This window comes from Talpa occidentalis, unplaced genomic scaffold, assembly GCF_014898055.3.
Source record: "Talpa occidentalis isolate TD23 unplaced genomic scaffold, MPIMG_talOcc4v2.1 talOcc4.13, whole genome shotgun sequence".
In the NCBI taxonomy this organism is placed as follows: Eukaryota; Metazoa; Chordata; class Mammalia; order Eulipotyphla; family Talpidae; genus Talpa; species Talpa occidentalis.
Window position 1 is genome coordinate 1167599 of NW_023601322.1, and position 26689 is coordinate 1194287.

The 26689-nt window shown below is 65.1% G+C and overlaps 1 protein-coding gene across 1 annotated transcript in view; it reads left to right on the forward strand.

The window, feature by feature from the left end:
- The window catches only part of ZNF516 (zinc finger protein 516), a 52889-nt gene that overhangs the window by 20159 nt on the left and 6041 nt on the right, over nt 1–26689 (forward strand). The window contains 3 exon segments of the mRNA XM_054693987.1: nt 6041–7972; nt 25226–25849; nt 25852–26613. Of these exon segments, the coding sequence (XP_054549962.1) occupies nt 6214–7972; nt 25226–25849; nt 25852–26613 (3145 nt within the window). The 5' untranslated portion in view covers nt 6041–6213.

A 26689-nucleotide genomic window follows, 5' to 3' on the forward strand; every position in this document is an offset into this window, starting at 1 on the left:
GGCTTCCCTGGTTCTGGGCACCTCTGACTCATTTCTCTTCTCCGAGTGGACGTGCAGTGTGCCCATAATGGATTATTGATTGGTTGGAGCCCACGGCCTGCGGCCTGGCCATCAGGGTCTCAGGCCCTGCCGTGAATATGTCCCTTCATGGGCAGCCCGGCCTGGCCTGGGCACTGTGAGCCCAGAATTGTTGGTCCGGGCAGGCTGGCGAGTGGGGAGAGGAACTGCTCCCCGTTGCTGGGAGAATAGGCTGCTTGTCTCGCAGCAGATAAGCGCAGGATGTTAATGATGTATTTTATTCACGGCGCGTACAGCTGCTGTGTGACGGCGAAGCCCTCGCATTGTCTGCGGAGAACAAACCCGCCCTTGGCGGGGACAGACTGTGTGCCAGACAGGCAGACAGACAGACTGTGTGCCAGACAGACCTGCGTACTGGACACGCCTGCGCGCCAGGCCCATGTGCCGAGTGGACGGCAGCCCGGGTCTCCCCGGGTCCCCCGCACGCCAGCCTGCCAGCCGTGTCCGTGGGCCCCTGGCTGGGCGCCGCCTCGCCGGTGTGCGTTCAGGCGGGCGCTCTGGGGTCACGTTACTGTGGAAGAGTTGCGCTCCCTAGTTTCCTTCCAGGGCTTCCCGTGCGTTCTCTCCAGACTCCCGCCCCGCCTCGGTGGAGGTCATTTTATGGATGAGCACACGCTTCTGCTTTCTTGAATAAGAAGTTTTTTCCCGTTTGTAATAAATGTGTCTGGATTGCCTAGGTATTTTTTTTTCCAAATGAAAGTATTTTGAAAGTAGGAAAGGCTTTTTTTTAAACAAGTCGTCTCAAACTATTCATGACAGCTCTAGAGACACACCCAGCACAGCCACGCACACCCACGCACACCCACGCACGCAGATCCATGGAAATCTTTTAAAAAACCCTAATCAGAAAAAAAACCGCAATCAGTTGTTCTGTGCATAAACAACTAAATGACAGTCTTGTCTGGAAAATTCCCGGTCAGAGCCTGGGCTTTGTGATCCAGGACTGTGGCTTGCTCTGGGCAAACGCTCCCGCATGGCTGTGCTTTCCCTGCTCACTGCTGAGGCGCCTGCACCCCCTAGACGCCTGTCCTGCCCAGCCGGGCCGTGCGGTCATGTTGCTGAGCCGTTCTGTGCCCTCCTGTGCTGGTCCCGCTGGGCTGGGGCCGCGGTTGGTGAGAGCAGAGCTGCAGCAGCCGGTGCTGGGCGGTGTGTGGTTGGAAGGGGCCGAGCAGTGTGACTGTGTCCCCTGCCATGTTTGGGGGACCTGCCCCACTAGGGGCCTGCACATGGACGGGATACCTGTCCCTGCTGGGGCTTTTGGCAAGGGTGCCCCTGGCCTGGTTGCGCTGGGCACTGTGACCACCCCTCAGTGGGGTGGGTGCCGTTATCTCCCCTTCACGTGCCTCCAAAGTGGGGTGCCGCCTGGGGTGCAGGGTTTGAAGTTGGAAGTTCTGAGGCCAGAACTTGCTCTTCTTGGCAAAAGCCTCGAGGCGCTGTCTTAGCAGAGTCGGCCTCCAGCCAGACAGTGATCGCAAAGACCTGCAGGTTTGGCCACTGAGGGCAGCCAGGCGCAGTGGATCCCTTTTGATTTTTTGTTTTTTTTAAAGGTTTGCAGGAAAGTCCAGGAGGCCCTGGCGCTGGCACGACCATGCCGTGACCACATCTGGGCCCAGGTCGCCCGTCCCGTGAAACGTCTTTCCAGCTCTCCATGTCCTCGTCCCCTCCAGAGGCTCTGATTCCCAAGGACACGTGGCCTGCTGCGCTCACAGGGCTTGGCGGCCGTGCATGGCCTGTGTCTGCAGGGCTGGGCTGGCAGAGGAGGCAGGGCCCGAGTGAGGGCTGCTCGCTGCGGGCAGGGCGTGGCGGCCTGGCTTCCCGAGAGCCGCAGGCCCGTTGGCTTCAGGGGGGGCTTTGAAGCTAATTTCTTGTGCCCGAGTAAGGAATGAAGACGCTGTCCTCGAGTTTTGAGGTGTCTGGCGGCAGGTCCGGTCTTAGGTGAGGGTTGGTGCTGGGGAATCGGCGTCTGTAGTGGCAGGGAGGGCCGGAGCAGGATCTCTATGACCCAAGCAGAAGGGTAAAGGAGTCCTGGAGCCCTCGGTGGCTTTTGCAGGGTTTTATTGGGATTTACCAGGTACACGGCAGGTAGGGAGAGGTAGGGAGGGGTACGGGGGGCCGGCAGGCCTCCCAGTCCCCGGCGAGTCTTTGCTCTTCTGGGCTCTCCGGCGTTTCTCGTGGCCTCTGCTTCTCTGTTCCACTCTTTCTGGTTTCTGCTCTGCTGGTGTCCCCGTGACGCCGCCCTTATAGGCCCAGCCTCAGCCCAGGTGTACCCACTTACACATGCCCACACCCTAAAACAGGTGCCCGCCATCAGGCGTGCATTCAGGCCCTCAGGGGTCCATCATCCATCCTGATGGCCGAGGGCAGAAAAGCCTGATACTTTACTTACCCTCCAGTCTACCCTCTCAGGGTTTTCTGCTACAGTCTATATACAAGTTACATACAATTTTATATACGTGTTTCTCTCAGGATATGAATTCTGCAGCCGCCGCCCACAAAAGTAAATGAACTACAACTGAATGTAACAAAATACAACAGAACACAAATAAGTCCAAGGCAGGGCACCAACCTAGTGGCAAAAGACGACGATTGGCACCAGCAGATGAGCCACCACTTCTGCTGCCGACGGCGCTGCTCATGCGAGGGGGGAACCACTCAGGCACCTGCCATCACACGCCAGGAGCCGTCAGGCTTCCCGGCCTTCTCTGGCTGTGGTCTTGGCCACAAGCCACACACCGCATCCACCCCCAGGACGCACTCACTCTTGGACTGGTGTATCTTCGCTTTTCCTGGGCTCTCCGGCGTTCTCGTGGCCTCCGTTTCTCTGCTCCTTTTGCTCTGCTGGCGTCCCTGTGACGCCGCCCTTATAAGCCCGGTCTTAGCCCAGGTGCGCCCACCTACGTCCGCCACACCCCGCTCCAGGTGCCGCCATCAGGCGTGCGTGCAGGACCGCAGGGATCCATCCTCAGTCCTAATGGAGGGAGGGCAGAAAAGCCTGACACTTTACTTACCCTCCAGCATCTCTAAGCGTCCATCTAAGCATCCACGCTGCCACTAGACGGCGGGACATTCCCAGGCTCCCCAGTGAGAAGGGGGTGTCCGTGCAGCAGGCCTGGCGCTGGGCTGTGGGTGGGGCTGCGCTCACGCACCGGCCTGCACCTGGCCTGGCCCCGGCCTGCAGGGAAGACGCCGCCCAGGCTGGAAGCGGCCCCCGAGGCCCGTGCTCTAAGGCCCCCAACCGGCTGGGCCCGGAGGGCTGTGGTGGCAGCTGGAGTCTGCGAATGTCCTCGGAGCCACCAATTTCCAGTGTTTCTGTGTTTTTTCCTATAAACTTACTTCTGGATGATTCTTTGGGCCAGTTAGATTTCTGGACCCAGATTAGGCCACTAACTTTAGTATCAGTGTAAGTGTCACACTTTTTTCGATCAAATGTAACATTTTTGGGGGGATGGACGAAGCCCTGGCATGGAGGGTGATCGCCATGTGCTGACCTCGTAAAACCACCGTGACAACATCCAGGAATCCAGACGGTGCCGAGACCGAGGCAGCGGGGCGGAGCCCCCGCGCGCGGCCAGGGCCAGGCCTCAGAGAGGCCGCCGGGTTTGCACACTGACTTGGGGGTCCCTCTTCGGGCGCCCCCTCGCCTCACCACCATGCCCTGCGGGGGCAGGTGTGTTGCACCTGGAGCGGGAACACTCCCGGGCAGCTGTGCAGGCCACTCCCGCCTCTTCGCAGAAGCTGCTTCTCCGACTGGGGACGCTCGCAGCACGGGCTTCCTCAGCAGAAGGCGTGAACATACAGCTGGGCTGTGACGGTGTGGGGAGGGCCACCCCCATGTAGTCGGACGCGTGCGTGTGACTCCTGAGTCCCCTCTGGCGAGGCTCGGGGCAGCCTGCCGCCGACTCTGCCGTAACCGGCCGCCGGTGGGCACGGTCTGGTGTTCCGTTCCTGACGCGCTGGGTTCCGGCGGCAGCGAGCCCGGGAAAAGGAAACGTGGAGCCACCCACGAGGGGGAGAACGTGCACTGACCTGATGCACGCTTACTTACTGACAGATAAATCCATTGAAGAAAACGTGCGTAGACGTGTCCCTGCAGGTCAGAGCAGGTTGTTCAGGGCCAGCCGAATTCTGGGTCACCCCCCTTGGCGGGGTCCCTGGGGGAGGGGCCATGCCGCCTTCCCAGAGGCTGTGTGGCTGGCGTCTGCGCCCTCTGTCAAGCGGGGCAGGAAGTGGCTGGCTCAGCCTCCTGACCCCCGGGGGCACCTTCCACCTGCTCTGTTGTCAAGTGCTTGTCTGGCTGCCTGTGAGGACACAGCGGCCGGGTGGACAGCACCCAGCAGGCGGGCCGGCCACTGGCATTGCTGCTTCAAGGCCAGACGCGCCAGCTGCCGCTGGTGTGAGGGTGCGAGCCTGTGTTGCTGGTGTGTTGCGCGCGCGAGCGTGCATGGCTGGTGCCGAGGCTGTCGGCTGGTGCCAGAAGAGCCGCCCGAGGAGGCAGGAGCCTCCCCCGCAGGAGACCTGGGCCTCAGAAGCTTTAGCGCTGTTAGTTCTGTTTCGGGCTGAGAAGGATCATTAGACCCGTCCCAGGGGTCCCCGGGGAGCCGACATCGGAAGCCGACGTGGGCTCCCCACCCTTTCAGCCCTCACAGCCCTGCCCTGAAGACGGGCTCTCATGCCCTTTCAGGTTGGCTCTGGGGCTGTGTCTTACGCCTGCCGCAGTCGGGAGGGAATCCCCGTGTGCTGCACCTGCTGCTCTTGGTGCCCTGCCTGGGGCCGCCTGGTGGGCTGGGTCAGGTGGGCTTTGGTGCCAACGTGGATGGCTCGCGGTGCTGCACCCGCTGCGCCTTGCAGGGTGTGAACTGCCCTGGGCTGGAGGAGCACTGGGTGGTGGCCTGTCAGCGAGTGAGGACACAGTGTCCCTGCTGTCCCCCGGGGAGGCCCTGTGGGAAGCTGGCCTTCCAGGCCAGGGTGGGGGCCTCAGCCGTGCAGCGGAGTTTAGGGTGCCGAGACTCAGGGCCAGGTCGGGATGGGCATCCTAAGGCTGCAGTTTAAAGTTTACATAAGAGGTGGCCGGCAGAGCCAGCCCGGCCTTGCTCTTGAAGTGGTCTAGAAGTGCCCAGTGGCACAGCGCCGCCCAGTCCTGCAGTGGCCAGCTCACGGCAGAGCCACCGGGGCGCTGCGTCCTGCTTCTGTGTGCCGTGGCTTCCCTTGGGCTGGATCGTCTGCCTGCTGCAGTGACAGCGCTGCCTCAACACGCACGACAGCGCACCCTCATCCCTGCCATGCGCCGGTGCCTGCCTTCCTGGTCTCCCCCGCCCTGTCTGGTCTCAGTTTCTGGTGCCACCTTGTCCTGGAATCCAGGTCTCACACTGTTTTCAACTCTCTCTTCATCATTGTTCCTTAAAGATTTGGTATCTGGGGCCTGCCCGGTGGCGCGGCGGGTTGAGCACAGCGCTGTGAAGCTGTCCGCAGCCTCTGCAGTGCGGGTTTGATTCCCAGCCGGCCGGCGAGATACCCACATCGTGTGGCAGACCTCCCCTGTCTCCCCGCTGCTCCCTTCAGCGGTGTGTTTCGTCAGTCTGCCTGTTCTGTCCCCTGCTCTGTCTCTGGTGAATCCTCTCACCCTCCCGCACCTCTGTCCTGTACCCCAGTTCTTGTATAAATAGATAAATCTTAAAAAAAAAAAAGATTTGGTATCTGTTTGATGAAAAATTATTTTGGTGCACACTCACTTACTGTGATTTATTTTAATGATTCAGCACACGACGATGGTAATAATTGTTTAAGTGTTGGCTTCTTAAAGGAAAGCAGCTGTTGGCACATCTGCTTGGATTTGGGCGGGAGCCTGTTCTGTAAATTGGACTGGATTGATGAGTTTTGGGGAGGCGCGCCGTCTCGGTCTGCGGACACGGGGGCCTGGGGTGCGGCTGCTGCCTTCCTAAGCTTGCTGTCTTCTCCGTTTCAGGTGCTCACCGCCGGAAGCCATGCTCTCCAGGTAGGAGCCACGCGGCCCCGCCCCAGGCCTCTGCCGCCGAAGCCAACGGCTCCTCTGAAAATGGAGAGATAAGACGCGGCCCCGGCCGGCCTGTGTGACCGAGAGCCGCGCCCGCCCTCGCCGGGCGAGCCTGCGTCCTGGACATGGACCGCCACCGGGAGGCAGAGGTGGAGCTGCGGAGGGGTCCCAGCCCCCCCCGGGCCGGCCGGAGCCCCGACATGGACGGGGACAGGGCCCTGAGCCACAGCTGCTGCATCTGTGGGAAAAGCTTCCCCTTCCAGAGCTCGCTGTCCCAGCACATGCGCAAGCACACGGGGGAGAAGCCCTACAAGTGCCCCTACTGCGACCACCGGGCTTCCCAGAAGGGCAACCTGAAGATCCACATCCGCAGCCACCGCACGGGGACGCTGACCCAGGGCCACGAGCCGGAGGCGGGGGAGACGCGTGCGGCCGAGGGCCTGGATGGCTGCGCCAGCCCCACCAAGAGCACGTCTGCCTGCAACCAGATCCTGAACGGGGCCGCGCCGCTGGACGGCAGCAAGATCCTGCTGAGGAGCAGCAAGAAGGAGGCCGAGGGCGCCCCGGAGGAGGGCAAGGCGGCGCTGGCCCCCTGCTCCTTCTGCAAGAGCAAGTTCCCGCGCAAGCAGGAGCTGGAGCGGCACGTGCAGCAGGCGCACAAGCCCTTCGCCTGCCGGCTGTGCAGCTACGTGACGCTCAGGGAGGAGTCGCTGCTGAGCCACATCGAGAAGGACCACATCACGGCGCAGGGCCCCCCCGGCGCCGAGCCGGGCGTGGAGAACGGCAAGCCCGAGCTGCCGCCCGGCGAGTTCCCGTGTGAGGTGTGCGGCCAGGCCTTCAGCCAGACCTGGTTCCTCAAGGCCCACATGAAGAAGCACCGCGGCTCCTTCGACCACGGCTGCCACATCTGCGGCCGCAGGTTCAAGGAGCCCTGGTTCCTGAAGAACCACATGAAGGCGCACGGCCCGCGGCTGGGCAGCAAGAACAAGCCGCGGAGCGAGCTGGACCCCATCGCCACCATCAACAACGTGGTGCAGGAGGAGACCATCGTGGCCGGCCTGTCGCTCTACGAAGTCTGCACCAAGTGCGGGAACCTGTTTACAAACCTGGACAGCTTGAACGCCCACAACGCCATCCACCGCCGCGTGGAGGCCAGCCGGACGCGGGCGCCGGGCGCGGGGGGCACGCGGAGCGCCGAGGGTGGTGCCCCCGACTCGCAGCAGCTCTTCCTCCAGTGCCTGAACCTGCGGCCGGCGGGGGCGGTGCCTGCCCACAGTCAGGCCGGCCTGCGGGTGGCCGAGCTGGACCCGGTCAGCAGCTACCAGGCCTGGCAGCTGGCCACGCGGGGCAAGGTGGCCGAGCCGGCCGAGTACCTCAAGTACGGCGCCTGGGACGAGGCGCTGGCCGGGGACGTGGCCTTTGACAAGGAGCGGCGCGAGTACATACTGGTGACCCAGGAGAAGCGCAAGCGTGAGCCGGAGCCGGGCACACCGGGGCCCCCGCGCAAGAGGGCGGGCGCCCCCGGGGACCTGGCGCCCGGGCCGCTGGAGCCCCGGCCGTCGGCGCGCCCCAGCCGCCGTGCCACCGCGCCCGCCGGCCACGGCAAGTCGTCCGAGTGCTTCGAGTGCGGCAAGATCTTCCGCACCTACCATCAGATGGTGCTGCACTCGCGTGTGCACCGCCGCGCACGCCGCGACCTGGAGCGCCACAGCCCCGGGGACCGCGCCGCCCGCGCACGGGGCGGCTCCCTCAGCGAGGGCGACTCGGCCTCGCAGCCCAGCAGCCCGGGCTCGGCCTGTGCGGCCGCCGACTCCCCAGGCTCTGGCCTGGCCGATGAGGCCGCGGAGGAGAGCGGAGAGGAGGGCGTGGCCGACCCTGCACCAGGTGAGCACTGGCGCCCGGCGGGGCTCAGGTGGCCCCGTGCCCGGTACTCCGGGTGTTCTTGAGCCGGGGTGGCCCAGGCCCAGTACCCCTGAAGCTGAAGCTGGGTGGCTCAGGCCCTCCAGGGAGCCCTGCACCCAGGAAACCTTGTGCTGGGGTAGCTCTCGTCCAGGTACCCCATGCCCAGGTAGTTAAAGGCTCAGGCCCTGCCCGGGTGGCCTTGTGCCCAGGCAGCCCAGCCCCATGCAGTCAGGGCTCCGGGAGCACCAGAGCCAGTAGGTTGGCACCCAGGTAATCCATGGGCGTGGGGCCCTGGCCCAGTAGCCCTGCGGCCAGGTAGCTCAGACCCAGGTAGCTCTACGGCTGATAACCCTGCGCCTACATAGCTTGTGCTCGGGCGCCCTAGGCTGGGTAGCTCAGGCCTAGTCACCTCCACGTGGTGTGTCATCCTCAGGCCAGGGTTTCCCAAGGTAGTCCCACCCCAGGAAGTTGGGGCTCACCCAGGCGGCCCCAGGCGGCCCTGTGGAGTTGTGCACCCCTTGTGTACGTGCATGTCAGCTGTGGCACACACACGTGCTGTTGGCGCCTCTTCTGCTCCTGGTGGCCACAGGCCCGGGGCGTTTCGTAAACAGACACCTGTGGTTTCTCGAGTTGCTGGTCCCAGCATGAGCCCACGACGGACCTCTGTGAGGTCGGCCCCTCCGGTCACGTGCCATGTGGACTGGTTCTCATCATCCTGCACGCACAGGCATGCACACACAGACATGGGTGCACACACAGGAGAACACAACAAACCCCACCCCACATATGCGCCGCTCGCCTGCGCGCGCGCACACACGAGAGGAGATTGGCGGCATGCACGCTCCCTTCTGCTCCCTCCTGTGCCAGCGAGCCGAGGAGAGACGCTTGGGCTTGGTGTGCGGTTATAATTAATCTCCTTGGATCCAGCCGCCCTGGGGGTTTCGACGCGGCTAATTGGAACAGATTGCTTTCCAAATCGCAGCTATGTAAATATTTAAAGGTGCTTGGCCAACTTTGTTTTCATCCTTTTTCTACTTTTTATACATTTGAGACATTTTGATATTTTCTCCGTCATTTTTGGTTTGGGGTAATTTTTCGAGGAGAAGGTGCTGTTGCAGTGGCACAACGTGCGCCTTTATCAGCGTCCGTTTCCCTCTCCGTGGAAACTGGCTCGTGGGTGTTGCTCTCACCTGGAAGAGGGAGAATGACGGAGCCCAGTGCTCCTCCGGGCTGCTTCCCTTCTGCGGCGAGAACCCCCCGTGCAGTTCTTCAGAACAAACACGAATCTGTCCTTTCTTCCTCATTAGAGATTTCGCCGAGGCTGCGGAGCGGAGCTGAGTTATTAAAGGCTGACGCCGTGTCTGATGTGCGCGTCTGTCTGTTCCGCTCAAGTGTGTGTTGAGTCAATAAAAAATGTAGAGAACGGTTGTCCCCTGACCCCACGGACGGACGGCCACCCGCACGCGCGGCCGCGGCCGGAAGTGGGTGACCGCCGGGGGGCCGCCCCCGAGCCCGGGCTGGGCCCCGCGCCGAGGGGGGGCAGGAGAGCAGACAGTCGGCGCGCACGGTCGAGGTGCGTCCCGGTGCCGTGGACAGTCTGCTGTGGCAAGTCCGGTGCATTCGAGTGTGGCCCCCGGGCAGTGCTTCTGAAAATGATTCTTGCTTTTTCTTTTTTTAAAAAGCCACAGCTGTAGCTTTGCTGCCCCACGCCAGCGCCACAGCTGCCTTTCACGTGGGAGGCAGAACACTAGCTCAGCCCCGGGTCTGTTTTTCCTTTGAAGATAAATCTTCCGTGTTTGAAAGCGCTCAGGGCCTTGCCTCACCTTGGCGGTGGCGTGCGGAGGACTCAGAGCTCAAGATGCCGGAACCGCGCGTGGGTCTCGCTGTAAACGAGGGCGCGGTTTCCCTCCCCCAGCTTCACCGGCAGCACCTGTGCTTGCGAGGGACACAGGCTTCCTCTGCGTGGTCACGTCTCCCTGAGAGATTTGCCGCTTCAGATGATTTTATCACGAGATCGTCTGGCACGGTTGAGTCCAACGCGCTGACCACAGAATGACCAGAGTCTCGAAGCCGTCGGGAGCCCAGAGAAGCGGAGCCCACAGGGCGGCACAGAGCGCAGCTCCCACTTGCCCCGCACTCGGGGCTGCCCCAGGGCGGCTCCCTCCTCAGCCCGGCCTGCAGGGCACGGAGCAGGGGGTTGTTTCCCCAGTTTCCTGGGGAGAGACCAGGCTGGGGCGTCTGTCCACACCCCAGGCTCCTCTGCAGACCCAGCGACGGCATCCAGGCCGCCGTCTGGAGAAGCGCACGCTGTTCTGAGTTCTCTGTTGTGATCCGTAGCGCGCCGTGGCTTTTGGCTAAAATGTCCAGACAGCCCCGGGAGCAGCTGGCCTGTCCCGCCTTTCCTGCTGGCTCTTTCAGCCTCCGAGGGACTTGAATTTCTCGTGGAGTGGCCCCGGCACGGCTGGCTAGGCACGTGGAGGCCGAGAGAGGCAGACGCCCGCCGCGCTGTGACCATGCCGTCTGCTCTGGTGGCGCAGCTGGGACCCGAGCTCAGGTTTCTCTGGCTGTCCTGCAAGCCCCTGTTTTACCCAAAGATTTTTTTGGCTGGACAAAAAAATCCATGCAGGAATGGATTTGCTGATTCGGATCTAGAAATAATTTTCATTACTAGAGTCATCGAAAGAAATTGTTTCCAGAAACGTTTCTCAGCGGTGTCGCCTCCCGCCCCTTTGGAGAGCTGCAAGTCCTGGCGCCTTTATTTTGTGGAGACCCTGGCCAGGGCCGCCTCACCCCCTGGGATCGCCCAGGGCAGAGGGCACACGGCGGGGGTCAGAGCGCGTTGCCAGCAGGGCCAAGACCTCGCTCGAGAAGGTGATGTGACCGACGAGGAGGCAGGCGCCAGCGCAAGTTAAGACTTTTGATCTGGAACTGAGACTGGGGAAACTTCCTGGGGAAACACGGAGCTTCCGGTGCCCACCTGGATCAGCAGTGGGGAAGGCGCACTTGGGTTCATGGAGACCCGCATTCCAAAGGCCCACGGAGTCGGGCGCTGAGAGAGCCTTCCCGGGAGAGGACGACATGGGTCTTGCCAGCGAGGACTGTGTGCCAAGGAGCCGCGAGGCGTGGAGGGCCCACCTAGGTGCGGCCGGCCTGAGCGCCCTGCAGAGCTGGGGCAGCTGCCCTTCCTGCCAGCCGCCTGCGCGCCCAGCCCGGCTCTCCCAGGGCACGGGATCCATCTGTTGGGCTCTGACTCTGACCACGCTCCGCAACTCTGTTGATAGGAAAACCCAAGTTTTAGGTGATGCTGTTCGACATTGCAAGTGTTTGGCTGTTTATTGAACAACAAAAATGGGCCAATCAGATGGCGCCCCTCCTATGGCCTGGGCTGCTGGGGTGGGGGGCGGGGGGCCCCTATTATATGGGAGCGGGAGGACTTGCTGGAAGTAAACGTGAGCGGGGAGGGGCGCCCCCCCCCCTTGGTCCTGCGCGGGCGCCTCCCCCTGGGCACATGGGGCTTGGCAAGGCCGCGTGTCTCACCTGCATGGGCTGCTGGTCATGGGGAGACGCAAGGACGCTGCCCGCAGGCCCGGTGCTCCCCCGGCGTGGGCCCCTGACCCAGGCAGCAGCTCAGGGTGCCCCCGGGGAGAAGGCTGCTTGGCCTGGGGGCTAAGTGCAGGGGCGTCCGGACAGTGCCTGCTGGGGGCTTGAAAACCTGAGCCGCGGCAGCTCTCGGTGGTTCCAGACTGTCCCAGACCCCGCTGCGTCCACTTGGTGGGAATAACTGGAGTAGGAGGGGGATGCTCACAGATCCTCGTTTGCACCGCAGGACTGGGGTGCGCTCACCAGGCAACCTGGTACCCCGCGGTCTTGGCACCTCTTGGAGCAGAGCTGGCCCCAAGCCGCGTGGGCAGAGGCTTCGCACCTGGACCCGCTGTGCGTCTGCGTCTGGGGCGGCCCACCTGAGGCTGTGCTCATGGGCTGGCGGTATCCCAGGCCCTCAGACACGGTATTTGCCGGAGCGGCCGCCACACCCCGGCCGCCGGGGTGGACTGACTGCGCGTGGGCACGGCCCGGAACTGCGCCTGGGTAGACGCGTGCTTCTCTGCCCGCGACACTGGACAGTCTGGGTTGTCGAGGTGGCGGGGAGCGGAGAGGTGTTTGGCTGCCCCTGTGTTTTATCAGCGAGGAAACTGAGGCACCGGCTAGCTCTCGTTCGCCCAAAGCCATGGGTGGTCGCAGAGGACTGCATGGTGGGGGAGGCTCCGCTGACTCCTCCCTCTCCGCCTGGCGCTGCTGCCCGTGGGGCCGAGACGCCCACGTGGGGTTGTCCTGGCCCATCCCGGTGGCCTGACCCCCGTGGGCGTCCCGTGCACGGCAGAATGGCAACAGAACTGCTCTGTGGCGTCCAGTCCCACCTGGGAAGGACCCTGGGTTGCCTCTCGGGGGCGAGGGTGGTGGCCCTGGGGGTCACGCCCGGCCCGGGCTTCAGGCCCATGTGTGCAATTAGGCCTCTTTGAGGAGACCGCGGAGGCCAGCTCTCCTGGCGTGGCCGCTGTGACCACCTCCGAGAGTGTCCCCCGAGGCAGATGGGGCGCGGGTCGGAGGCTGGAGGAGGCCGCTGTGTTCACCTCCGCACGACAGCGGTTTCAGCCCCTTCCTCTTTGTGTCACACCCCAGGTGGACTCTGCGGGGTCCCCGCGGGCTGGTGGAGCCGCTCCTCCCCCGCGTGCAGCCGGGCCGGTGTGTCGCTCCTTTGGGCCCCTGTCCTGCGGGCGGGAGCGTGGCCCCTCCGGACTTGCCCCAACGCCACAGGCCGTGTGCAGGCACGCTCGGTGGGCGTGGCGAGCGGGGCCGCCCTGGGGCAGGTGGTGGCCGGGCTGTGTGCCCGCGCGGCCGGCGGCGGCACAGGGGCGAGTCTCTGTGTGTCCTGTGCGCTTCTGCGTGGAGGATGAGGGTGAGCGGGTGCAGATCGTGCCTTCCAGGGAGGGCAGAGTTTGCACTTCTTGAGGAGCCCAGTGTGGGCTCAGCATTCTGGGAAATGACCTTTCCTGACCCTACGGTCTTGGGAGGTCCCTTGACCCGGGGCCTGTGCGCCCCATTCTGGTGCAGGCGGGGTGGGGGTAGAACCAGGCGGCACCTCACGCTGAGGACGAAGCCCTGCGGCCACTGTCCCCAGGCCTCCCAGGCTCCCGGGCAGCGGAGGCTCAGGCTGTCCTGGCACCTGCTCCTTCCAGGGGGGCCCCGGCGTGATGGCCTGCACGCTCCGAGGCCGAGGACAGGCCCTGGAGCCCGTGTGGGCCCTGGGTGGGCCTGCCTGGCCCTGCTGCAGTGCAGGGTCAGAGACCAGAGCGTGACATTTGGCCCCGTGCCCTATCCCCTGGCAGGCTGGTGGCACAGCCCAGTGGGGGCTCTCAGAGGCTCAGGCCCAGCCCGTGTTGGGGGACCTGGATGGAGCCCTCGGCCTGGCCCTGTGATGGTGCAGAAACCACGCCAGCAGTGGTTCCTCCTGTGACCTTGGCCCCGGTCCTTGAGTCAGCTGCTGGAGGCCGCAGGTGCATGTCCCATGTGCTGTTCCCGTGTGCTGAGCCTCGCGCTGCCCTCACGCCGCGAGCTCCGAGCAGACTCACCTGACCCCAGCACCCCCGTCGTCCTGGTTCCGACTGGTCACTGGCTTGCTGGGCTGCTGGTGACATGCGTTGTCCTGGTCGCCTGCCTGCAGTGGGGACAGGACTTGTTTGGTGAGTCTGGACCCTCTTTTTTGAAGCACTTTGGTTTCGCTTGAGACGTGTGTTTGTTGCTGATGTGTGTGCCTCAGCCCTGGGTCTTCATCTTTCATTTGCGCCCCAGCTTGCTTTTCGTTGTTCCTTCATTTCCTGTCTGCGGGGCCTCCTCTGGGCCAGTGTCCGTGAAGGCTTCGAGGGTTGCTGATAGGCCCCAGGTCTGCATGCGCCAGGTGCATCCATCTTTGCATATTAATATGGGCTGTGGTTCACATCTGTATTTCACAAACCTTGCAAAACCGGGGGGTGGGGAGGGGCGCCTCTGTCACCCCAGTCTTCTTGGTTCCTTTTCGGTGTCCTCACACCACGGTGCACACGCCTGGCCTCCTGTGTCGTGTGCAAAGGCGGCCAGTGAGACGCTGGGCCGACAGCTGCCACGAGTGTTCTGTGAAAACGTGCCGGGCCTGAGTGTTGCTCACGCTCTGTCTTCTAGCTCTGACTGCTGCGTTCCGAGGCCGCTTAACAGGATCCCTGTCTCCGTTTAGTAACCTAATGGGTGATGGCAATGTAACATTTAAGGTGATAGTCCAGGGTCCTCTCAACGTGAGTTTTCCTATAGAAAATTATGTGGACGCGGCCCCCAATGTCTGAGGCCCTGGACAAAGGCAGCTCCCTCCAGAACCAGCGAGGCAGGTCCCTCCTGCTGCGGAAGCCGGAGGCTGCTCCCGAGCGTGGCGGGAGCACGGGGAGCGCTGGTCTTGGCGCTGGGCATGGCCGGGCGTCCAGCCCCCTTCTAGTGTCAAAGTTCCTTGGATTTAAACCTTGTTTTTGAAATATTGATCACTATGTGATTTGATTCATGACATCATCTGTGCAGATTATTTTGGGATGAGACTGGAAATTGGTAGGAGTGGGATGGGTTGAAATTTTAATTTTTTAAAAAGATTTATTTATTTCTGCACATGAGCTGGGGTGTAGGCCAAGGGGGTGGGGTGAGAGGACTCACCAGAGACAGAGTGGGGAGCAGAACAGGCAGATCCACTGAAATCCACTGCTGAGGGGAGCAGGGGGAGACAGGAGAGGTCTGCGCGCCATGTGGGTAGCTCCCTGGCCGGGGATTGAACTCGTGCTGCTGTGGCTGCCAATAGGTTGATAGCTCTGTTTTTAGCCCCTGCGCCACCGTGGAGGACTGAAATGGTAACTTTCAAGGACTAGCAGGTGCTGCTCTTTCAAAATGATGGTCTGCTGGGGCAGAGCTGTGAGGGTGACAGTGGCGTCCGCTCCCACAAGCTGAATCATCTCCAGTGAGTCATCTGGTGGTTAGAGGAGCGTCAGCACCCAGAGGTGACAAGCAGAGCACCTGCCCTCGGGCTGGGGGAGAGGCTCTCAGTGCTGACTTGGTGTTTGGGAAGCACTGAGGAGGGCGCTGGCAGCGGGACAGGAGCCTGCGGTTTCCATGGTGACGGCTGCTCAGGAGCCCGCAGCCGCACTCAGAAGCCACCAGCAGGGTCCAGCTTGGGCATGGGCGGGGCCAGCAGGCCGGTGCTGCCTTCACCCGCCGCCCTGGGTGCTTCCTCCCCCACGGGTCAGAAATTCCTGGTTTTGTCCTTTGGCTGACTGGGAAGCGGGACCGTGGGGTGTTGCTGAGGTGTTGCTAGATGTTGTCGGAGCCTGCCAGGCTGTGAGCCGGGGTCCGGCCAGAGGGACGCTGGCACCTCGGCCTCCTCACGTTTGCTCCCCCTCCTCCCCAGTGCCGCATGGCCAGGGCCTCCTCTCCCCAGGTTTTGTGGCCTCTCTGCGCTCCCGTGCCTCTTCCCTTCAGACAGGCAGAGGGGAGCGAGGGACAGGGCATAGCCCAGCAATGGGTCCTGGCCAGGAGGCAGCAGAGGCACCCGGGTTGGATGCCTTCCCAGGCCCGAGTCAGAGAGGACCCCGGCCCAAGGCCGCTGGCCACAGGAGGGCCAGAAGGCACAGCCGTGGGGTTGCCTTTGCCCACCCTCCACCTGCCTCCAGGGCACCCGGCCCCCTCCTGGCTGAGTGTGGGGGGGTCACCTCTCAGCTCCTTCTGATGCCCTCACGGGGGAGCAGATCTCTCTGACCAGGTGAGGGACCGTGACCCCCATCTTCTTGCCTTGGGGCTGCTCACTGCCCCAGGCGCTCCTCCCCAGGCAGTGAGGAGGAGGCGGAGGGGAGAGCGGGAGGCAGCCGTGCGGCACCTGCCCGTGGGCACAGGACGCCGTTGGTGCTGAGAAAGTCCTCCCGGACACCTGGGGTGCCCAGGCCGTGCACACACACTTGAGGGCAGCCCCTCTGTCTGCCCCCCGCCGCCGCCCCCGCCACCCTGGCCGCACAGCTGTGGGCGCACGGAGGTCTTCCTCCCTGCGCGTAATGGGGTCGTTCTGCTTGTGGGGCTCCCGCCTGCTCTGTCCACACACACTGTGTCCTCCTGGCGTCGCCTCGCTCGGGAGCTGCTGAGAAGTGGGACGTGACCAGAACGTTCTGCCTGGGGTGGGTGTGCACAGTGTTTCCAGGGTTCCAGCCCAGAGCACTGCGGCAGGTGTGCAGCAGCGGGGCTGGGAGGGCACCTGGCGGGCCTCACTGCTGAGTCCTCGAGTGGCAGAGACTCTGGGGATGCAGCTTGCATTTCACTGGGTCCCACCACGCGGTTGTGGTGTCTTCCCCGCAGTAGCGGTGGGCACGGCCATCCTCCTGAGCTTCAGCGATTCTGGGCGCTGTGCATTTTTCTAGAGTTGCCTCTGCAATAAAAAAAGTATTTTTATTGCTTTAATTTCCTTTCTTCTGGTTTCTGTGAGAGTTAGCATATTTTTAAGCTGACCACTTACATTGCATAATTTATATCCACTTTGCACATTTAATAATTTCTTGCTAGTCCTTTTCTTATAAGAACCCTTTACATATGATGGAGAGGACATCCATTATGCTTAGTTTAGATTCTTGCTCCTACTTTTCCCTTGGGCTTTTTACTTTATGAAGTCGTCTTATAGAAATTACATTTTTAATTATGGTTTTTATATTTTATACGCAATTTAGAAAGATATTCCAACCTTATTAAAATATTTTCATTGAATAAATTTGTTGCTTTATTCCATTTGCTTTATTCCACATTGCATTAATCCATTCATGTTTTCTGTGAGATTTTTAAATTTGTTTTCCGTGTTGCTACCTAGTTTTCCCAACATTAATTTCTTCAATCTTCAGTCTTGCCCCACCGACTTGAAATAGTAAGCTCACCTGTGATACCATGCCCTGGCCTTCTTAATGGGCAGCTGAAGGCTTGGTAATCCTTCATCAGACCTTGTCTCAATAGGTGGGTGGGAAATCTCAGGACTCAAGTTTGCACCAATAAGTGTTGACACTCAGCTGTAACCCCAACACTGGTCCTTTTTTTTTTTTTTTTTTTTTAAAGATTTATTTATTTATTTATTTATACAAGTACTGGGCAGTCAGAAGCGCGGGAGGGTGAGAGAATTCACCAGAGCCAGAGCGGGGAGCAGAGCAGGCAGAAGGACCGAAGGACACTGCTGAGGGGAGCAGCGGGCGGCAGGAGAGGTCTGCGCGCCATGTGGGACCCTTGCCCAGCAGCCGGGGATCGAACCGGCGCAGCAGAGGCTGCGGGCAGCTTTGCAACCCAGCGCTCAACCGCTGCGCCACCGGGGAGGCCCAACACTCGTCCTTTGATTACTCGATGCTGGGCGGAGCAGGGAGGGTGGGCAGAGGCTTGGTGCCTGTTACAAGTCACCTGGCCATTGGCCTTCCTGGCTTTGACCCATCAAAGGATGGCTCGGGTATTAGCTATAGATTCGCAAAGGAAACAGTATCAGCCTCCCACTGCCTCCAGCCTAACGGATCTGCAAAGTCACGTCAAGTTTGTATTCAGAGATCGGTCCGCACTTGAAACGGAAGGCTCTGGAACCTGGTGCTACTTTGAGGTAAGCCTGGATGCATCAGCCGAAGGGCCTGGCATCGGCCAATGCCCGTGGGCCAGCGGGCCACCTGCCAGTGCTGTCCTGCCGGCCGTGCGGCTGTGATGGGTGGAGGGTCCAGCCATCCCAGCGGGCAGCCCCTCTCTGCAGAACGTGGGGCCTGGGGTCCTCCCCTGCTGGCCTGGGAGAAGACCTGTTTCCTTCCTCTGCATGCAGTCTGCTGCATTCAGTGCATTCAACCATCTCTTCTGCACTGGCCGCTTCCGCTGGGCCCCAGCCCGGCCTCTGTGTGTGAGGCAGACGCGTTCCCAGCACCAGTCGGGTCCCTGCGTGGCGCGCGTGGCCTTCGCAGAGTGTAGGCCTCTCCGGGGTTTCCAGAGACATTTGTCTCGTCCCATCAGGAAAACAACCAATTACAAGAGTGAATTAGTCCTGCTTTGCCTAAAGATTTGTACAGAGGGCGGCTTCGGAGGATTCCCCCCACTCTAGTGTCCCGCTGCACCGCCTGAGATCGCCTCGGCGCGCCCCCCTTGCCGTGTTGGAGATTTCCGAAGAGGAAAGAGAAATTATGTCTACAACGCAGTTACTTCTGAAGCATGTTCCCCTCCACCTTAGTGCTTTCCTCATTTGTAGGGCGAATCCGAGAGACAGTTTCCTTTTCCTGCTTTTCACGCCTCAGTTCAGTCTGCTCTGCCCGCGATCGGGAGAGCGGTCCGCGGGAGCTCTCCTGCTGGTGAAACAGTATGTTGGGAAACAAAAAATTAAAAATGTGTTTTATCGAGACATTCCGTTTACCAACAGGTGGTTTGTAATTTAACGATGCATCATTTATCCCACCGGCCCAGAGACTTTGCTCCTTAGTAACTCGGACTGGCGGCCTTCAGGCTAGCAGGTGCCCGCTCTTCTGCCCCGACTATTGGAACAGCTCCTCTTCAGAGGCCGAGGTGAGCCGCATTGCCAGGCGTCGGCGCCTCCTGCAGAGCCAGGGTGACAGTGGCCACCCGCCGGGGCCTCTCCTCTTGCGTCTGGGAGCAGCAGGACAGCGGCGTGGGGGAGGCGTTTCCCTCCACGGGGTGCTGCGCCACACGTCAGAAGAGGCCGCTGTGTGCAGCAAAGAGCTGCCAGATGGAAGCCAGTGGTTTTTATCCAGGAGACAATGTCATGGGCGAGGGCAGGTCACCTGTGGGTCACACACCTGTGTAGGTTCCCAGCTCCCGCATGGGCCGTGGGCGCCTTACACGCGCGACCCCGGAGCACAGACGCTGGTGCTTTCGGGCTGGCTGAGGGCGCAGCACTTACTTTCTCGGGTCCCTGGGCTGTCTGCGGGCTGCCGTGTCCCCGGTCCAGGGCTCATCCCCGTGTGGACGCAGCACGAGGAGCGCAGGAGGGTCTGGCAGGCGCGCGTCCCTGGGGGCAGCACGGAGGTCGGCCTCTGAGTCACAGGCGAGGACACGTGTTCCTGGCAGCGCGTGCCCGTCCCACCCTCTGGCCCCCTGAGACCAAGAACAGCGTGGCCTGGTGTCCTCCCTCAGCCCGGGGCTATGAGGGAGGGTGGGCCTTGTGCGGTGGACGCATGGCCAGGGACGCGGGTGGGAGCAGGTGCTGGTCTGCGGGTGCAACGGCGAGGGGCTGCACTGGGACGTGGGCGCTGTCCCGTGGGCTGGAAGCTGCTTATCCCGAGGACCTGCCCGTCCCCAGCGTGTCTGGGGGGGCCGCTGGATGGGATTCCAGACGCTGGGGTTGTCTGCGTTTGTGACAGGCTGTCATCCGCGGGCGCCTGGCAGGGCGTACCCTGGGCACCCTCACATTCGCCCTGAGCTGCCTTCTGAGTCTCCAGTGAACACGGGGCGTTTCATCAGAGCCCTGCGGGCTGATGTCTGGGGGTGTCTGGGCTCATGAATGCTTCACTGTGGCCTTAAGCCGGCTGTGAGCAGAACCACTGTAGGCGCACAGCAGGGGGGCGTCGGGAGGTAGGCGGGTGCAGCGGCCAGGGGCCCCCACCTGCGACCCTTCTCTGCCTGGTCTTGCTCGTGGAGGCCTCAGCTCCTCCTCCTGCTCCCAGGCTCCCGGGGCTGCCTCCCCGGCCCCTCCTGGTCCTGTCTGCCGTGTGCTGGGGCTGCAGCTGAGTTGGAGCGAGCTGTGCCCGGACCAGCCTCAGCCTGTGTGTCGGCGCCGGCCGCGTCCCCGTGCCCCTGCTCTCCCTCGGGACAGCAGCTGTCCCCAGGCCCAGCAGCTGCCCCACGCTGTCTCCACACGTTGCCGCCATCCCCTGGGGCAGAATTGCCATCAACAGCCGAGACAGAAGCGGGGTGTTGCCGGGAGGTCACAGCGGCAAGCCCCAGACTGCCTGGGCCGGGTGCTGACCCCGCAGCTGGTGCCGACGGGGTCCATGTGGACCGCTGCAGCGCAGACGCCGTGTCTTGGGGTATGGGTGAGCTTGCACGGACACGGCCGGGTGTCCTGTTAGCCAGCGGGCCCCTTTATCCTGGAGACAGCTGTGCTGTGTGATGTGACCCCCCACGTGCGTGAGGCGAGGCCCCCAGGTCTGGACTCTGCTCTCTGGGGGTCTTCTGTGCTGGGTTTGGGGGTGTCCTGGGGACTCCTGGGGACTCCTGGATGACTCTTGCATTTCCCAGGCTCTGAGTGAGCAGCGTTGCGATTCCTGCAGTCACCTTTTCTTCGTGGTGCCTGTGCCGGGATGTGCAGGAGGCCGTGCGCAGGCAGGGGAGGCGCGGGCCTGTGTTTCCACGGCCTTGCTCAGCGCCTCAGACCTGCTGCCGGGCCCTCCGAGGGTGTGAGTTGCGTTTAGCTGTTCCAGGTGGGCCTGCGCGCGCGCGCGCGCACACACACACACACACGGCGCACACGCACAGGCGCACGCACGCGGTCTCCTCCCAGAGGACGGTGCCCTCCGTGTGCTGCAGCCTGGACTCCGCAGTGGCCGTGGGCAGGAGCGCGCCCGGGCGCGGGGTCAGCACTGCTCGGCCGCGGGGCCCCGCGGTCCCGCCACCCCAAGCAGCCCGCCTCTCGGGGACGGGCGTGAGTGTGGCTGCGTGTGCCGCGTGCGTGCGGGCGAGGGGCCCCGCGGGCGCCGGGAGTGGCCGTCTGGCGCGCGCCGCCGCGGCCCGGCTGCCCTCCCGGGTCAGGGCGCGGGGTCGGGGCCGCGGCGCTGAGTGGCCGGCGAGGAGGTGACCGCGGGCCGCAGGACAGACGGGGCCGCAGGACAGACGGCGCCGGCCGCCGGGGCGCTGCTCTTCCGAACCTTGACGCGGTGCCGTCGGGGCCGACGGGGCCGCCGGGCTGCGTCACTTCCGGTTTCGCCGTCAGTCTCGTTGCCAAGGGTAACTTGGGGTCCCCGGGAACCCCCGAGGTGGCGGGGGGGCGACGGGCCCCCTGGACTAGGCTTCGCAGAGCGCGGAGCCCCCCGGGCCCTGGTCCCCGCGCGGGGCGATGGCCGCTGGGCGCCCGTGCGCTGCTCTCCCGTCCCGCGGCCGGCCGGGCCACGAGGCCCTCGTTTGAACCGGGGGCGCTGACGGCGCGGGCGGGGGCCGTGGGCACAAGGCGGCCCCGGCCCTGGGGGCCCCGCCCTCCCCGCCGGCTCGCGCCCCCCCCCCCCAGTGCGCGCGTGTGCGCGCCTCGCCCGCGGCTCCGCGCGCCCCCGGGACTCGCCGGCCGGTCACTGCCCAGAGGCCCCGGGGCCAGGTCGCCCTCGCGGGTCCGCCCAGGGCGGGCGCCCCCGGACCAGCTGCCCCGTGCGCCCTCGCCCCTGCGCCCACCTGCGCGGGGAGGCGCCTTCCTGGGGCTGGGGGGGCGCCCCCCGCGGGCCTGCGCCCCGGAGCCTGCCCCCCGAGTCCCGCAGCGGAGCCTGATGGCCGCCCCTGACGCCGCCGACAGCTTCTCCCCCGCGGGCTCAGGGGCCGGCGGTCACGGGGCGCGCGTGGCGCCGAGACGGGGAGCCACAGGCTTTCCGGGGAGCCCCGGGCGGGCGGGCGAGGCTTCCCGTGCCGCGCTGGCACCCGGGCGGAGGCGAGGGGCGAAGCTGAGCGCGCGGACTCTCCTCGAGGCCGCGGCCGGGGAGTCCACAGCCGAGCAGTGAGGGCGCCCCGGGGGCTCCGAGCTCCCCCTGCCCCGGACGCCGCTGCCCGGGACGCCCCCTTCCCCGTGACACCCCCCATGACGCCCCCTGTCCCGGGACGCCCCCTGCCCCGTGACACCCCCCGTGACGCCCCCTGCCCCGGACGCCCCCTGCCCGTGACACCCCCTTTCCGGAGACGCCCCCTGCCTGTGAAGGCGCGTCCCGCCCACTGCGCGCCTGGGAGGAGCCGCGGGCTCCCCGGCAGGTGGAGGCGGGGGGGGGGGGAGTAGGGGGGAGTTGGGGGGCGCCAGTGGCCACGCCTCGTGCGGGGCGCCCCCGGGCCCCCGGGCAGCCTTGAGGCGCCGTTTGGCGCGTTCTTGCTCTTGCGGGCGGGGGGAGCCTCCGGCCTCCGCCCCCGCGCCTCGTGGCCGGCGCGGCCCCGGCTGCGTGGACGTGGCGTCTCGGGGCGCGGAGCCCGGGCCCCGCCGGCCCCCAGGACCCTCCTCCGCGGGGAGCGGGCGCTGCTGCTTGTGGAGGCCGTGGCGGGCACCCGCGGCGGGCGTGTCCCCTGCTGGCCGGTCCCGCGCGGCGTCCGCTCCCTGCTGCCGTCGGTGCCCTCGGCTGCCGCCCGCGCCCGGGGCTCGGAGGGCAGGTGCCGGCCGGGTGCCCGCCAGGGTGCGGCGGCCTCCGGGGCCGGCGAGCGGGGGCAGCCGGGCTCCCCAGCGCCCAGCGCGCTGCCCCGGCCCCCGCGCCCGGCCCCTGTGCCCCACGGGTGTCGCCGCCGGCAGCCGGTCAGCCGGGCGCGCAGAGCCGGCGGGGCTGCAGCCTGGACGGGCGCCGCGCCCGAGGACTCCCGGAGCCTCGCGGACAGCGCCGGACACGGGACCGGCAGGCGGGGGGTTCGGGGCGCTGCGGCGCGGGGGGGCCCCCAGCGTCCAGGAGCAGAGCCGCCGCGCCCGGGTGCTGTTCCCCGCCGCGCCCCCGCGCCCCCGGGCGTCCACGAGCCCAGACCTGGGGGCGCTTCAGCGGCGGTGCCCGCCCCGCGGGGCGCCTCAGGGACGCGGGCGCCGCCGGGGCTCGAAGCCAGGCGGGTGCTCCGGGGTCCGCGGGCCGCGCCTGGGCTCCGCCGGGCTCCCCTGGGCTCCGCCGGGCTCCCCTGGGCTCCCCTGGGCTCCGCCGGGCTCCCCTGGGCTCCCCTGGGCTCCGCCGGGCTCCCCTGGGCTCCCCTGGGCTCCGCCGGGCGGGCGGGCGGGCGGGCGGCCCTCGCGGCCGAGGCGGGGCGGGCGCCACCTGGTGGCGGCGCGGCGCGCGGCGCCCGACCCCGGGCCTCCCTCCTCCGGCCGGACGCGAGTGACCGCGCGGGCTGGGCCGGCTCCGCCCCGGCTTCTTGGTTCGCTCTTCGCGAGCGGCGTGTTTGTGTGAACACACGGGACTGGGGCTCGTGTTTCCAGACACGCGAGAGCCCGGCTGTGCGTGGTCGCGGCCGCCCCCGCCGCCCCGGGCCGAGGCGCCGCCCCCGCGCCCCCCGCGCCCCCCCCAGGCGCGCGAGGCCCTGCCCCGCGGTGGCCGCTGCCCCGGTGCGACGGGCGTCCCGCCTCCCTCAGGCCGGGCCGCGTGGTCCCCTTGAACGAGTTTTCCAATTTCTGCCTCGCCCGGGTTTCCCCACGGAGACGCGACGCGCGCTCTCGGGCTCGGGCAGGGCCGGGGCGGCCGCCGCTGCCCGCCCCGTCCCCGAGGCAGGCGGGACTCGGTCCAGAAACACCGCCCGGGGCGGTGGTCACGGCTGAGCCCCGGGACCGCCGGGGGTGAGTTCTCGAGGGGGGCAGACCGCCTTTCCCCGAACCCCCGGTGACGGAGGCGTCAGGCGAGCCTTTAAGATGTTGACTTTGCCCTTGAGCAGTAAAGAGTTTTTTGAAAAATGTTCCTCCGGTGCTTAAACCTGACGCTTTTTCTCCTGTAGGTGGCTCGTTTGTTCAGGTAGAAACCCCGCGTTTAACTTGGAAGTGCTTCTGCAGCAGTCAAGACGTCGCCTCTCGTGTAGGATATTTACTTATTTTTCTTTTAACAAAAGTAAGTCGCCGTTTTGCCAGTCACTCGTCCTAGCAGCCCAGCTACCCGCATCAGAGCCGAGGCTCTGTCCAGCGCGGAGGCCGAGCGCGGGCCGCGAGGAGAGTCGCGCTCGTGTGTGAGGATCTGCAAACGCGTCGTTCGTGCTGCCGGTTCCTCGTCACCCAGACGTCCTGATCCTCCTCGTGGTGCGGCTCTCAGGCCGCCTGCTGCCGTGGGCGCGAGCCCCCTCTCCGGCCGTGGGCCTGGCGCTCCCAGCCTCTCCCGGCCCGTCTGCCTTGGCTCTGGGGAAGCCATGTCTGACCCCAGGTGACCGGGAAGTGAGAGGGGCTCCCCGCTCTGCCCGGCGCCGTGGGGCGGTCCCCTCCCTCCTGCAGCCGCGGGTCACCGGCGTCCTTCTCTGGAAGCCAGGCTTGTCCCCTCGTCCCTGCTCTGTTCCCTCTTCCCGGGAAGGCGGCTGGCAGGTCGCGCCCGCCCCGCTGTCCCAGCAGCTCCTTGGCTCCGCGCAGACACTCAGAGCTTGTGTAGCTGCAGCTGCTGTGGCTGTGATTTTCCGAAGTTTGCGGCTTCACATCCAAAGCTCCTTACGACGCTCCTCGTCCTGAGCAGAATCCCGAAGCCTCATGCCCCAGGCTGCACCCGGACGCGCTGGCGCAGCCGTGCAGACAGAGGCCGGCATTCCCCGGGACGCCCGACCGTGAGGCCGCCTCCCCGAGACCCGCCCGGCCTTTGTCCAGAGCGCTCGGTCCGAGCCGCGGGGATGCCTGCGGGGGTGTTGGGTGGCGGCGGCTGGCCTGTTCCACGTCGGAGGGTGTGAGGTGTCCGGGGACTCTCACCAAACCCTACCCTGTGACTTGGAGATGGAAGTAAACCCCAGGCCGTGGTGTGGACTGTGCTGGGTTCCTTTGAGCCTTGTCGAGTCCGAGTGTGGTCTGGTCCGACTCTGACTCCAAAGAGGTTCTGCAGAGCCCGGGCCGTGCTGGGCTGGGGCTGGCCTGCTCTGGGGGTCCTGCCTGAGGCCGGGTCAGGTTCTCGCTGAGGGTGCTCCAGAGCCTCTGTGCAGCCTTCCTGGAAGGGGCGCGTGCCAGCCCGTCCTCCCAGGCGGCTCTGGGTCAGGTTGGGGCTTGGAATCTGGCTCAGAGTCAGAGGGGCTCGGCGGGCAGGGTCTGGCCTGCGGCAGGCGGCCTGCATGGGGTCCTGTGTGGGCACTCCTGCTGGCCCGCGCCACTCACACCAGGGTGGCCAGTCCGCCAGGGCCATGTCCGCCGCTGCCCTTGGCCTGGCCGCGCTCCACGGGCTTTGAGAGCGGCTGGGGCTGCCCGCACCCTGTCCCTGCCGAGTGCCGGCGCGGCCGCTTGGTCGTGCTCTGTCCTGTCTGTTGTTCTGACGAGAAATGATAACTTCACGTCTCGCCTTTTGCATCCTCCAGGGGGACAGCCACTCTGCCACCACCGTGTTTCGGAAGAGGGGGCGCCGGCTGCGCTCTGCAACGGAGACTCGTGCCCCACGCCGGGAGGCACCCTGCCCGAGACGGCGCCCGCACTGGAGAGCGGCGGCAGAGACGCCTCCCGGAGACCCGAGCTGCCCAGGTTCCCTAAAGACCCGAGGACGCCCGTGCTGCCCCCCAGGCCAGAGGCCCCCGCTGACGCCCCTGCCAGGTCCCATCAGACTTTTCTGGAAGGAGCTGGCCTGCAACTCTCCTCAGAGGGCCAGGCCACCCCCCTGAAAGAGAAATCGTCTGATTTGCACAATAAGGATCCTCCTGGGGGAGGAAGAAAGGTGCCTGCCCCAGATCTGACCCCGCTGGACCTGAGCGAGAGGTCCACCCGGGACGCGCCCAGCCACAAGGAGCTGGCCTCCTCGCTGCAGGCTGCCCTGGCCGTCCACCCATGCCCTTACTGCAGCCACAAGACCCGCTACCCCGAGGTGCTCTGGATGCACGAGCGCGTGTGGCACCGGGTCAGCTGTGCCTCGGCGGCCCCGCCGTGGACCCTGCCCGACGGCCACAGGAGCATCAGGAACAGCTTGGTTTTCCTCGCTCGGAGCGGGCGCACTGGCCCCCACCGGCCCTCGGGGGCAAAGAGTGCCAGCCCCTGCCCATCGCCCGGTTCACCCGCACGCAGGTGCCGGGCGGGGCGCCGGGGCCCAAGGGCAGCGCCTCGGCCCCGGCCGTGACCACGAAGGCCGCTGGCATGCCTAAGAGCAAGGAGGGCCAACTTGGGGCGGCCTGTGCACTCTGGGTGGCCGGCCCTGACGGTCCCCGGCAGACCAGACCCAGCCCTGGCCCCGAGCTGCCCCCCTCCAAACCCAAGCCCGAGGCCAGCCCCAGGCCGGGGTCCGTGGCGGGTGGCAGCTTCGGCAGAGGTGCGGCCCCCACGCCCACTGTCATCGCGCGGGCTGGCTCCCAGCCCCCGGCCAGCAGCAGGCCGGGGGAGAAGTACATCGTCGCCCCTGCAGGGGCCGGCCACGGGCCCTCGCATAAGCACAGTGCCCCGGACCCCCTGAAAGCCAAATTCAGCCCTCAGCCTCAGGGTCAGCCACATGTAAAAGGCAACGGGGGTCCCCCTCTACCTCCCCGGGAGCCCCCCTCTAAGACGGGCCAGGAGCTGCGGCCGCCGGCCAGCTGCGGGGCGGGCTCCCGGGGGAAGGGCTCCGCGCAGCCCCAGCCGGTGCTGCACACCGCCGCGCAGGAGCCGGCGGCCGAGGGCCACGAGAAGCGCCTGGACATCCTCAATATCTTTAAGACTTACATTCCAAAGGACTTTGCCACCCTCTACCAGAGCTGGGGGGCCAGCGGCCCTGCCCTGGAGCACAGAGGTAAGCCGCGCGTGCAGGCCCTGGCGGGCCCCGCGGGACCGCTGCTCACCGGTCGCTGCCGCCGTGCGCCGCGTGT